This window comes from Typopeltis vanoorti, chromosome 24, assembly GCF_054136105.1.
Source record: "Typopeltis vanoorti isolate ZY-2024b chromosome 24, IOZ_Tvanoo_1.0, whole genome shotgun sequence".
Lineage (NCBI taxonomy): Eukaryota > Metazoa > Arthropoda > Arachnida > Uropygi > Thelyphonidae > Typopeltis > Typopeltis vanoorti.
The window spans coordinates 45,820,263-45,834,297 of NC_143572.1; the positions used below are offsets into that span (position 1 = coordinate 45,820,263).

The 14,035-nt window shown below is 35.5% G+C and overlaps 1 protein-coding gene across 1 annotated transcript in view; it reads right to left on the reverse strand.

Annotated features, from left to right (window-relative positions):
• Positions 1-14,035, reverse strand: part of LOC150093149 (uncharacterized) — a 16,238-nt gene continuing 2,203 nt past the window's right edge. The window contains exons 3-5 of the mRNA XM_090414163.1: positions 12,705-12,787; positions 12,335-12,560; positions 1-35 (exon numbers count right to left, since the gene is read on the reverse strand). Coding sequence (XP_090270289.1) covers positions 1-35; positions 12,335-12,560; positions 12,705-12,719 — 276 coding nt within the window. The 5' untranslated portion in view covers positions 12,720-12,787. The remainder of the gene's footprint in view (positions 36-12,334; positions 12,561-12,704; positions 12,788-14,035) is intronic.

Here is a 14,035-nt window from a genome sequence, read left to right on the forward strand (position 1 = left end):
CTAGGTGATTGGAGCAGCACCCTTATAATACCCATCTATAAAAAGGGAAATAAAACAATGTGAATTACAAATGTGTTTCCTTACTGAGTGTTTCTGGCAAGATTTATGCAAGTATATTTGAGAAACTGCTAATAAAAATTGTGGAAGGGAAGCTTAGTGAAGAGCAAGCTGGATTCGGGACAAATAGTGGTTGTCCGGAGGAGATTTTCACTTCAAGAGAGATAGTTGAGAAATTTTGGGAATACAGCAAGGATTTGTATTTAAATTTTGTTGATCTGGAAAAGGCATATGACAAGGTGCCAAGAAAAAAGCTCTTCAAAACGCTACAGTTATGTGGTGTAAATGGGACACTATATCGAGCAATACATAGTCTCTATTTAAGCTGTAAGTCAGCAGTTAGAATTGGAAAAGTACACAAAAAGAGTTTGAAGTAAAATCAGGTGGGCAACAAGGGTGCACATTATCTATATGGATCACATTGTGAAGGAAAGTGGTATTAAATCTGATATCAGAATTAATGATGTTGAATGTTGAAAGTTTTTTCACCTGGTTATACTATAAATTAAAGATGCCAAGAAATTATATTATTGGTTTCACCCTTTATCCAAGTGTAAGCAAACAAAGTTTGCATGTGAAGTCACTCCACCACTTGTATTTAAAAATGTGACTTCTGCATTACTTCAACCTTAGTATTACTTATGGCTCTGGTTTCCACTGATGAGACCTCAATAGGTCTCATCAGTGGAAAGGAAAGGGCCTTATGGACATGTATAATGCATAGTATTATACATGCCATAAGGGTGTGTGTATGTTGCATTAATGGATATTAAGGCAACTGATGTGTGAAGTTATTATCCTCTATATACAAGTAGCCCAGTCATGAAGTAACTTCACATGCAAACTTTGTTTGATTACACTTGAATAAAAGATGTAACCCAGAATATAATTTCTTGGCATCTTTAATTTACAGTGATGTTAAGCTTAGCTCTTTACTTTATGCAGATGTTATACTTCTGAATAAATCCAATACAAGTCTGCAAGAATCCCTGACTAAATTGAATAACTGTTGTAATAAATTTGGTATTGAAACTCAGCACTAAAAAGACAAAGACAATGAAAATAGGCAGAAGCACTGAAAACATCAACTGTATCCAGAATGATGAACGTATAGAACAAGTAAAACATTTCATCTATTTAGGCACAGTTTTTAGTGAAGATGGTAAATTAAATATGGAAATAGACAACAGAATTGGTGAAGTTGTTATGGTTGGAAGTCAACTGAATAAATGTGTATGGAATAAGAAAGAAAAATTAGCCAAAGCACTAAATTAGCTGTATTTATTTATTCATATGGAGTTCCTCCACTGTCTCTTAGGACTGGTTAAGCCCTCCTAATGAGGGATTATATATTTATGACTGTAGATCCATGTGTGTTCACAGACAGGCCTATTTGCCTGTTCTGAGGGAAGAAAAACCAGCTTTTGTGGGTGAAAAAAAAACCTCCACCTCTGTATGACACGGTGAAGAAAGAGGACCAGATAAAGTTCCTCACATCACTAACAGGAATCAAACCCAGGTCTTTCTGACCAAAGGGCTTTGCCTATACCAGCTGAGCTATGGAGGCTCAACTAGCTGTATAAAACACAGTGTTCAAACCAATTTTAACTTATGGATTCAAGAATTGGGTTAGAAATAAAACACTTGATCAAAGAATAGGTACCTCTGATATGAGAGTTCTGAGAAAGATTATGGAGTCAACAGATGGCATCAATGACAGTATCACATTAAAAATGCAGATATTAGGAAAGAACTTGCCATTGTCAGCTTTCAGGAATGTGTTAGAACTAATTTTACGTGATATAGTCACTTAAACAGAATGTGAGAGAGGAAACATTAGCAAAACAAGTGTTATTTGGCAGGAAGACCAAGATGTAACTGGATTGATACAATAAAAAGCACCTTAAAAGATAGAAATGAGATCTGATAATACTGGAGTCTTTACAGATAACAGATTAATCTGGAGGAAAATTATTAATTGGAAGTTAGTAATAGTGTAACTTTTTCATGTAGTACTATCATAATTATCCTATACACCCCTTGAGGGTACACATCAGGAATTTGATGATGATAATGATGAATTTTTATAACACATTACCATTAAAAATTAATATACCAAGTAATCAACATATTTTAACATTACCAAAATTACCTTAAAATAAGTGCTGTATCAAAATATTTACATCAGTCTTAACTAGCTTTGTTAATTGGATAAAACCCTCTTTTATCCAATTAACAAAGTTATTTGCACAAAATCTTTGTGCTGATTTGCCTCAACAGGTTACAGATTCAGTTTCCACTATAACATGTTTCTTTTTTTTTCGATTTTTGGAAATTTATTAATGTTATCTTCAGAAGTAGTAATAATAATAAAAGCAAGTAAAGATATCATACTTTTGAGGCAGAGGTTCTAGGCTTTATTTAGATTGGTTATTAGCATTTTGAGGGAAAGGATTTAGATAGATTTTTGTATAAACTTAAGGACAATGAAATTTACTATAGATGAAGAAGAGGGATTGAAAGGCAGAACTAGCCAAAGTTGCTTGTATACTGTTTGCAATCGCTCTTGCAATGAAGTCACTAGAATAAAACATAAAGAAACATAGTTTCTAATTTGAATTAAAAATAAGATAAAACCTGGGCTATAAATATTTGTTATCCTGAACTAAATCCTTACAAACAGTAAAAAAAAATGTTGCATAACTGAATCTCCCCTCTATCATATATGACCAGTTACTGTATCATCTTGAAAATCCCCTATGTTCAGAAAAGCAGAAGCATAATTGATAGTACATAAAGGATATGTTCCATCCCAAGAAAAAGAACCATAATAACTCATATTATGCAATATAAAAAATGATACCCAAAAATTCAAGTCCTGCTATGCTGACTATGCTGGGTGTTAATGAGTAAAATCTGAAATGTTATATTCAAGCAGTAATCAAAATAAAGGATTTTAAGTAGAGTAATAAGAAATGTAGTAATACAGTATTAAGAAGAATTTTGGTTGTTGCAAATACCAAAGTAAACACATTTCAGGATAGCAAATTGTGGAGGTCCTTAGTTATTTATGAGTTTACATTTATTAATAAATAACTAAATCCTGGCATGAATTGGATTTGGGTTATTTATATTCTTCATAAGTTGCTCCAGGATTTAGTTATTTATTAATAAATGAAAACTCATAAATAACTAAGGACCTCCACAATTTGCTATCCTGAAATTTGTTTACTTTGGTATTTGGTTACAAGTCTAAATCTAGAGACTCAGTCTTTAGATTTAGACTTGTAAATTACTAATATTGTTATTACAATAAGATTGATTAAAATATGACTTTGTTAATAACTAAAGCTAACATAATGACTTTGGAAACCATAAGGAACAAACAAGTATATAATTATGCTGGAAGAGTATAGCCTTTCTCTCAAAACATAATGAAATTTTTAAAAAGCTTCCTCTTTTTTACATTGTTGAGCTACTTATAAATTGCCTTTTAATGATCTGTTGGCAGAAGAATTAGAAGTATATCACATCAACATAATTGACATCATGAAAACGAAGACCAAAACAGGATTTTTCAAAATAAAAAATACGAGATATATTCAGACAATAACAGGCGAGGAAAGGAAGGAATACTATAGTATTCAACACAACACAGAGTTGAATGGCTTGCAATTTCAAGGAGAGTGATGTGGACAAACATCAAAATAAAGAATTGGGTAGTTAACTCATTTGTGCTTATTGTCCAACAGAAGGTCAGACAATTCCTCCTCTAAGGAGGAATTGTTTGAGTCAATAGAGGAGGCAACTAACATAAAGGGAAAGATGGTTACTGTTGGAGATTTAAAGAAAGATTAAAATTGAATATTATATTAAAAATAAAATATGTAAGAAATTTTACAAAAAATCTGAAGTGGAGCTGCTTCCAGAGGTGAACCATAGACTCAAATCAAATATACAAATGTTATTCATGAAAAAATTATAGTTTGAAAAGAAGAACCAGACCTTGTAGTCAGAGGTGGACTGAAGAAAACAACATTGATTCATCCAGAGAAATGTGAAGTTAAGGACAGAAATATCAGAACTCTGTGGTGGACTTAGTCAGTCATGGAAAAGAAAAAAACAGTCCAAAAAGATGATGTGAGAAATGAAAGTCTCATTAATTATGTTCTGGTTAGCAATATTGGAGCTTTATTAGCGTGGTTAGTGTACTAAAGTGTTTTATAACATAATCTATGTCGGGAAGTCGCCGCTAGATGAATTTGTAATGTGTAGTGTTCGTGCAAGCTCCAGATAAGATAAGTATCATTTTCAGTTATCGATACAAATTACTTAATATTGTGTAGTTTTGTTTTGTTTGCCTTGCGTATTTTAGTGCGTCTATTTTTGGTGTGTTATAGGGTCTTAACTTGGGAGGTGGTTAAAGGTGTAGAATTTTCAATTAAGACAGGGTACATGTGGAATTATCGGGCTGGAAAGTATGACAAGCTTAGGAGTTTGATTGGTTCAGTGCCATGGCATGTACAACTGCAAGGACTAGAAGTTGATAGTGCATGGGAGGTAGTTAAGAAGTGCTTGCATGACGCAATGGCTGACTGTATACCTAGAGTCCGAATAATAAATCAAGTAGGGGTTAAATGGATGAATAACACCATTAAGCTTGAGTTGCAAAAAAAGAAACAACTATGGAGGGAATTTAAGGAGAAGGGTGACCGGCAGGCACATGAACGGTATAAAGCGCAGGCCAGAAGGGTGACGAGTGTGGTAAGAAAAGCAAAAAAGGATTACGAAAGAACATTGGCCATGCAGGCTAAAGAGAATCCTAAACAGTTTTTTAGATATGTAGCAAGTAAAAGGAAAAATGTACATGGCAGATTGATTTTAAAGAATGCCGATGGTAGGGAAGTAACTGAATCAGTTGAGATAGTTGAGTTACTGAGTGAGCACTTTGCAAAAGTATATCATCCAGGTGGTGACATTGCAGAAACGAATAAACCAGTAGATTATACGGGAATTGTGGTTAATGAAGTGGAGGTGAGTAGTCTATTGCATAACCTCAATGTCAATACATCTGTGGGATTGGATGGTATACCAGCTCGTGTTGTACGAGAAGCAGCTAAAGAATTGTCAGTACCCTTGACCATTTTGTTTAATTTGAGTCTCGGGTCTGGGTTAGTCCAGAGCGGGTGGAAAGAGGGGAAAATAGTTCCACTGCATAAAGGTGGTTCCAAGACTGCTGTTGTAAATTACCGACCGATTAGCATATCAGGAATCATTGTCAAGGTCTTAGAGAAAATAGTCAACAGGAAAATACAAGATTGGATAGAAGAAAATGGGATACTGTATCGGGGACAGCATGGTTTTGTGAAGGGTAGGTCATGCCTCAGTAACTTGCTCACGTATTATAACACAGTGACGGCTGAACTGGATAAGGGTAATGGGTTTACGGTGATTCTACTGGACCTTGCCAAGGCCTTTGACAGGATTCCACATGGAATTCTAATCAGTAAATTGCAGCATATGGGAATGGACATAGGGTTGGTGAGATGGATAGGAGGGTGGTTGATGGAGAGATATTAGAGAGTGGTTTACTCGGGAGTAGAGTCCACAAGACGGCCTGTGACTAGTGGTGTGCCACAAGGATCTGTTCTTGGACCACTGCTGTTTAATTTGTTCATAAATGATATAGGATATGATCTGAGAGGAACAGTTCATTTGTTTGCGGATGATGCGAAGTTGGGTAGGGCAATAGTGAATGCAGATGACATCAAAATTTTGCAGGATGATTTGGATAGATTGGAGGTCTGGGCTAAGGAGAATGGATGTCAGTTTAATGTGGCAAAATGTAAGGTTATGCATTCTGGGGTGAAAAGATTGGCGGCAGTTTACTGCATTGGTGGAACCATGCTCCAGGAAATTGATGAGGCACGAGATTTAGGAGTGTTGGTAGATAAGGAATTGAAATTTAGGGGACACATTGCAAAAGTGGCCAAAACAGCTCATCAAATCACTTGGTTGCTGAAGAATACGTTGACAAGCAGACACAAGCAGGTTATTGTTCCTCTGTATCGAGCCTTGATAAGACCCCATTTAGACTACTGTGCTCAGATTTGGTCACCTAGGTTTCTTCTTGATGGGGAGGAGGTGGAGAGGATCCAGAGGCGAGTGACCAAGATGATAGCAGGTCTGTGGAATGAACCGTATGAGAACAGGTTGAAGATTTGTGGGTTGCCAAAATTAGTTGATAGGCGGAGGAGGGGAGATATGATTGAGACATTCAAATTACTGAAGGGTTTCTATAAAATTAATTCAGAAGATATTTTTGAGAACAGGGCTGGTTGTGGGAGGACTAGGGGACATCCATGGAAACTGGGCAAAAGTGTGGTTAGTAAAGGTGTTAGAGCTGGGTTCTTTACTTTTAGAGTAGTGAATGAGTGGAATGCGCTCCCTGAGTCTGTGGTGGATGCTGTGACAGTGAATGAGCTTAAGGCGAGGTATGATAGATACTGTATGAATGTCAAATAGTTGTGATGAATATGATTTGGGGCCTCCCTCGATGAGTCTAATGACTCCCTGGAGTTGCCCGTAATAATAGTAATAATAATAATAGTAATATCTTCATGCTGGTTCAGGATTTGAAATTAGAAGCATTCACCATTTAGTTTTGAGTAGAATATAATTGAATATCAAAACGAAAAGTACAGTTTGTAAGAAAGATTTAAAGTGAATCAAAGTTTAGCAGTTTTCAGAGATGAAATGTAGACTCAAATACACAAGTGTCATTTGGGAGGGGGGGTGAAAGATTTTGAAAGCAAAAACAAATCTGGGAGATTCAATGGCAAACCCTGAAGGAAACATTGATTTATTCAACTAGAAAGAGAGAGAGAGAGAGAGGTGAAGTTATCTGCAAGGACAGAAAATCAGAACTCCATGGTGTGCTCAGGAAGTTAGAGGCAGTGAAGGTAAAGAAAGTGTATTGGAAATTACTGGCAAATAGTCATGCTCTGAGAGAATACAGAGAAAAATGGAAGAAGGCAAAGCACTGTATCAAAATAGCTAAACAAAAGTCATGAAAAGACTTCTGTAAGATGATATTGAAAAACATAGTGGAGGAAGGAGCACTGTTAAAGGAATCTAAAGATATCCTAGATGATTGGAGCAATTATTTTGAAAGGTTAAATAAAACAAGCAGTGACAGAACAGTGGTAGAAAACATTCAGCAGACATGAAATTAGGAATATACATAGTACTTGAGGCAGAAACCTTATCAAAAAACCAGAAATGCTAAAATATGGAGGTATAAATGTTTTACAGTAGCTGCACATAATTCAGAAGGTCAAATTCTAGATGTTTGGAGTGGAGCTCTCATAATATCCATCTATTAAAAGGGAAATAAAAAGTGAAATTTCCTTAGGGAGTATACTAAGCAAAGATTTATGCAAGCATACTTGAGAAGGAGCAGTGCAAAATTAGTAATAATGTAAACTTTAAATGTAGTATTGGCACTATATCCTTTTATATGATGATAATCCTATTAAATCATGAATCAAAGTAATTTTGGACAATTCTACATCTTGGGATAAAAATTGTTTGGCTCAAACACCACTCGTGGAAGACCTCGGAATTTTGGGATTACCAAAATTCCTGGAAGTTACTATGCATTTTAATAATAAGGTGATATACTTATTTGTATGTAGAAAATATGACTCCTACATTGATTTAGCCATCAGTATCTCTACAGATCTATTTCCCACTGATGAGATCTCCACAGAAATTAAAACCAGTGAGGTGTATATTGTATGGCAATATATACACATCTGAAAGGGAGTATCGTGTGTTTTTATGGGTTACTGAGGTAATTTGATGTGAAATCTGCCTTCTATCTACAAGCAGTCAAGTCACAAAGATATTTAACACACATTTTAATTGCCAACTCTTGGAAGAGTGATTAAAACAATATACAATTTGTCAAGTATAATTTATAAAACAATACAACTCAATTCAACATAATGGTAATCTTTGCATTCTCATTCACTAACATACAGAATACTATAGAGCAGTTCAAAATTTTTCTCCAGATATTAAATTATTATTATTCTCCGTCTCCACTCTACCGAACCTCTACTAACAATCAACTGCATCAGCGCCATCTACCGCCCACCACCACAACATCTTTGTCTGTAAATTGCGTGTGTTCTGAAGGGCTAGGTTGTCTGTATGTGGGATGAAAAATCCGAGTTTCCGGGAGAAAAAACCCTGCTATCTCCGTATGAGATCGACTAACTCACCTTCAGTTGAAAAGGTCCATATAAAGATTCCTCCCGTCGGATGGGAATCGAACCCAGGTCTTATCCAATCGAAGGGCGCAATGTACCATCATTCTTCCAATTGCGCTATGGAGGCATGTCACACATTCTAGCTATTTCACTTATGAAGAAAAGTTTTAGCAGCAAGTTGAAATAACTTGCTGCAAATTTCAACTTAATAATCTTTTATAATGCTTATTAGCAAATACATTTTCCCAGCCTCGTGATATTATTTCATGGATGATGTGTTTGCCACCTACCCTGCCTCTGATCAGTTTATTATTGAATTTAATGTCATTAAATAATATTACTGGTGTCATAAAATTTACTGTTGAAAAAGACAACACTTATCTTTTATTATATAACTCATGTTAAAGCTTTTAACATGACTTATACAATAGAGTTATACTGTGTTTGTATATTATACAATTAGGAAGAAAAAACTGAATTGGAAAAAATTAATTCGTACTCACTTGCTAATTTCCTGCATTTTTTTGTAAACATAATTATGATCACACCAGCACCTTTTCATATTCCACTCTGATGGTATAATATCATCAAGATTTTTGAAGTATATACAGTTTCCTTTAAAATTAATAAACTTATACATTAAATAATTTAATTCAAACTTTTATTGTTTAATATCACTATGTAACTTGCTATCTTTTTTCAAAAGTAATTTATATTTCTTGCTATTTATATAATTGAGTCTCAGCTCAGGAATGGAAGGAATGTATGATAGTTCCATTATACAAGGGTGGTGCAAAAACCGATGTGTCTAACTACCGACCTGTCAGTATCTCTGATGTGGTAGTGAAGATTTTAGAGAAGTTGGTAAGAACTCACATAAAGAAATGGGTAGACAAACATGCTATACTCTGCAAGGAGCAGCATGGGTTTACTAAAGGAATGTCATGTTTTAGCAATTTGCTCATATTTTATAATAACAATGTTACAGCCGAGTTGGATAAAGGGAATGGATACGCTATGACAATGATGGATTTTTCTAAGGTATTTGATAGGATACCACATGAAAAGCTGTTGCATAAACTGGAGAATATGAGAATAGAATATAAACTCTTGACTTGGATCAGGGGATGGTTGACAGACAGATATCAAATAGTGGTATACAGTGGTTGTGAATCTTCCAGATTTAAAGTGACCAGTGGTATACCTCAGGGTTCAGGCCTTGGCAAGATGTCTTGATACGTAGCCTATTCACCCAAAGGATTAGTCTGCATACCTTTATCCACAGCTTATCATAGAGCAGGTTGTAAAGTAGCTGCCCTCCCTCATCGCGAGAGGGTAGCTACTTTACAGCTGTCTCCACCACTCAATCCACCAACTAGAGCAAACCGCACATCTACACCAATTCCATCTACCATCCACCACCACTAGCACTTTTACAGACAATCACAAACATCCATGTCCACTGCGGGATTCGAACCCGCAGCCTTCTGGCCGGGGAGCGGATATTCTAACCACTCAGCCAACCAGGCCAGTAAAGGTTTAGTAAAAGTTTTTCTAGTCGGCGACTAGAATTGAACTCACGACACTCTTTATTCGAGGTGTCTAGCACCATGAACGGCACATGCCACTCCCATAACCTACACATTCTCGAAAGGAATAGATATACGGCGGTGCTGGGGTCGCAGTGTCGGGAGGCAATATGCTTAATGGACACACCAAGCTACAAGTGCTGGAAAAAGGGAGTATGATTGGTGAACGATGTTGCAACGCAGTTCTTCAATGCCATGTTCAATTGTTTCGTGGCGCTGTAGGCAAAGAATTCATTTTTATGGATGACAATGCTACACTATATCATACTCGAGCAGTGGAGATACTTCTCGAGACAGAGGATAGAAATAAAATAAAAAAAAAAATCAGCTAATACCTTTTGTTCCCTAATAAGGAATACGCGAGGCTTTTTTTAGCCTTATCTTTAGCCTTATCTGAATGGGCAATTCACTCCGAATTGGTAGCCAATCAGGGATAGCTGGGCCAAGTCGGTCACTAATTTCAGTGACGCGCAATGAAGAAACGACTAACAAGTTTCGCCATCTAGTGATCGCTAATCTTAACAATATTATTATCTGAAATAGTGTGGGTTCTGAAGTCAATTTTCTTGAGTTCATGGGATGAAAAATCCGCTTGCCTGTGCCAGAGATTAAGTAACTCGGGAACAGGTCGAAAAAAAAGCTTAGAAAAAATTCTTCTACTTGGCGACTAGAACCGAACTCATGATGCTCTTTCTTCCAGTGGTCTAGTGCTGAGGATTGCAACCACTTCCGCTGAGCTATGCAGGCTCTGGAGAAGAGAATATTAATCAAACTGAGTGGCCAACACGTCCCCAGATCTCAACCCCATAGAACATATTTGAGACGCAATAGGGAGAAATGTTGCACGAATGTCTTCCTTACTCTGAAGGAGGAGTGGGCCAGTTTGCCTCAAGAACTGAATCACTTGGTGCTAAACATGTATTATAATAATAATTATTATTATATACGGTAATAATAATAATAATGTGTACTAATAATATATAATTATTACACCTCCATGGAGTCCAAAGACTCATCATGGGAGACCAAATCTATCCACATAATCTATCATACTTCTCCTTGGACCCATTAACAGACAAAGGACTCTGGCAACCCATTCCACTCATTCACAGCTCTCCAAGCAAAAAAATCTAATCCTCACACCCCTACTAACCACACCTTTATTCAACTTCCAGGGATGACCCCCCCCCCTTGTTCTGAACTCTCTAGCCAACTGCTGAAACATTTCCCCTGCATCTATTCTAGAAAACCATTTAAGCTACTTAACTGTTTCTAGCATGTCCCCCTCTTTTTCTCCTATCAACCAATTTCTGCAATCCAATCTCATATGGAACATTCCACAGGCCACTCATCATCTTGGTCATTTTCCCTCTGAATCCTCTCCACTGCTTCCTCATCCATAAGAAACGCAGGGGACCAGACTTGAGCACAGTAATCCACATGTGGGCATATCAAGGCCTTATAAGAAGGAATTACAACTTCCTTATCTCTGCTTGTTAATGTGTTCTTCAATAGCCAAATAATCTTATGGACTACCTTAACACTATGTTCTCTAAAGTTTAACTCTCTCTGTCTATCACAACCCTCAGATCTCTAGCTTCATCTATTTCCTGGAGTACAGGTTCATCAAAGTGGTACACAGCTTGTAATCTATTTATCCCAAAATGCATAACTTTACATTTCTCGACATTAAACTGATACCCATTAACTTTTGCCTATACTGACATGACAGCCTATTTAAATTGTCCTGCAAGCTCTCAACCATCGCCTTGATTAACTATTACTCTATTCAAATTTCGCATAATCAGCAAACTGAATATTTCCTTTCAGGTTATTTCCTACATCATTTATGTACAAATTAAACGTACCGATTTATGTACGAATGTTCGGGGCTACCAGTGATTTCAAAATTTTTGGGTGAGAGTATGGCAAAGAACTGCACCCATCTTGTTTTTCTAAATTTTAAGTTGAGCTGTCTTCAATTAAGGCTGAGGCATCTAATTTTATGAAGGGTGTATATTGTGTCTGTCAATTGCGTTAATTCTTGTGAACACAATTTGCTTGCTTTGTGATTAAAAAAAAAAAAAAACTTAAAAGTTTCTGGTATGGAAACCCTGCCGTCATGAAATGGCATATTATTATCTGAAATATACTGATAGTTCTATGGTAGAATTTTTCTGAATTGAGTGGTTAAAACCCGAGTTGGCAATTTCAAGATAACTTACTTGGCTGTGCCAGAAATGACTAATTAGGCTGATAAAAAAAAGGCCTAGTAAAAGAGCCAAAGAGGTTTTTTCTTTCACTACCGAGTGATTTATCTTTGACTACTGAGACTAAACTTTAAGCTTTTTTTTGTCTATGGAAGATATTTATCCAATTCTTTAAAGCATATTATTAATGAACAGTACCTACCTGTATTGATTCTTGCAAATGTAAAATCAATTATCATGGCTCGGACACCATAACTAGGCATATAAAATTTCCGGCCTTGAATCCTGTACTCAAAAATTGGCTTATCATATTCAGAAAACAGGACATTGCCAGCATGTAGATCGCGATGTTCAAATTCTGTGGTTATCTCTGCTAGAGCAAGGGCTATAGCTACTTGCCTAAATATGCTGACACTTTTCCATGCATCCTGAGAAAATAAAATAAGTAAATAATAAAAATAACGTAATAGTGAAATAGCAAAATAACGATATAACTAAAAAACAAATTTTGTTATTGAAAATTGTGAAAAGACAATGACTTTAAAGCTAAGATAACCATTAAAGAAAATTACCTTATTTATATCCATCTGATCCAGGCTCTTCCCATAATATCCGCTTTCGATACTCACATATATTTGACTTTCCTCATCAAGGTCTATAAAATAAATGAAATCACTTCATGATATTGTTTGTAAAAAAATAATCAATGACTAAATATTTAAAAAAAATCAAGAGTCGGTACAGTGTTAAGCATAATTGAGAAAAAAAGTCTATAAACATATGTCTCGTTCTTCTGTTCTAACTAATGCTGTAATCGATTTAGTATAACGCCATACTATGACCTATTGTTTCATGGCTTGTGTTAGAGCAGTTAACTGCCTTGCAGTAGAAATTAATGCTTCTATCCATTTGTGTAAAGAAAAAAAATTTCTCTTATTATCAAGGGCTAATATCAACTAATAACATAGACATTTGGATAAAAGTAATAATAGTCACAGCAATGCTGACATTAATTCATTCCTGTTTTCAAGAAACAACTGCTTGTAGTAAAGCTATTATGCCGGATGTATTGTGGGCAGCAACTTATTCTTTGTATGTTATTAATTATGAAATTGTAGCTGACCAAGTAGCACATAGCCCATGATAGACGTACTTTCACATCTAAATATAGAATTTTGTTAGCTAATAAAAATTGCCCCTCTTCCCTTTCCAAAAAAAAAAAAAAAAAAAAATATATATATATATATATATATATATATATATATATATATATATATAACATATAAAAAAGAAAGAAAAAGAAAAAAAAAACATATAGTAGAAAAGCAGCATTTACACAACAAGATGTACGTACTTGGTAATGTTTGCTGTTGCTTCCACTGTGTCTTTCAAATTATGTAATGTATGACCACTTCACTCCATCATTTGCTACTCATGATTATGAAAATGTCTTCTTAGTTTTGGGAGAAGTATGGTACTTCTTAGTTCTAAATTTGTATTGTTATTCAAATCACCGAAATGTGTGATTGCTATCATCTAACTTTCACAGAATCACATGATTCCAGAACCTAACAGTCACCATGGCTATCATTCAGACTTCCATCATAACCCATACTTAAAAATCATCATCATCATCATGCGTATCATGGATTTCGGCCTAGCATGGCCTGTTTTGGCCTTAGAAGTCATTGTTTAAGAGGACGTCCTGGTTTTCGTTTTCCTAATGGTTTGTACTTTAAGGCTTGTTTTGGTAATCTTTCTGTTTTCATTCTTTGAACGTGTTCCATCCATTTGTGTTTATATTTTTTAATTTTTTCTATTACTGGTTCTTGGTTTAATTTGTTCATAATTCGTTTCTTTTGTGATCAAATAGGGTATACTTTGCAGTTTTTCTTGTAAACTT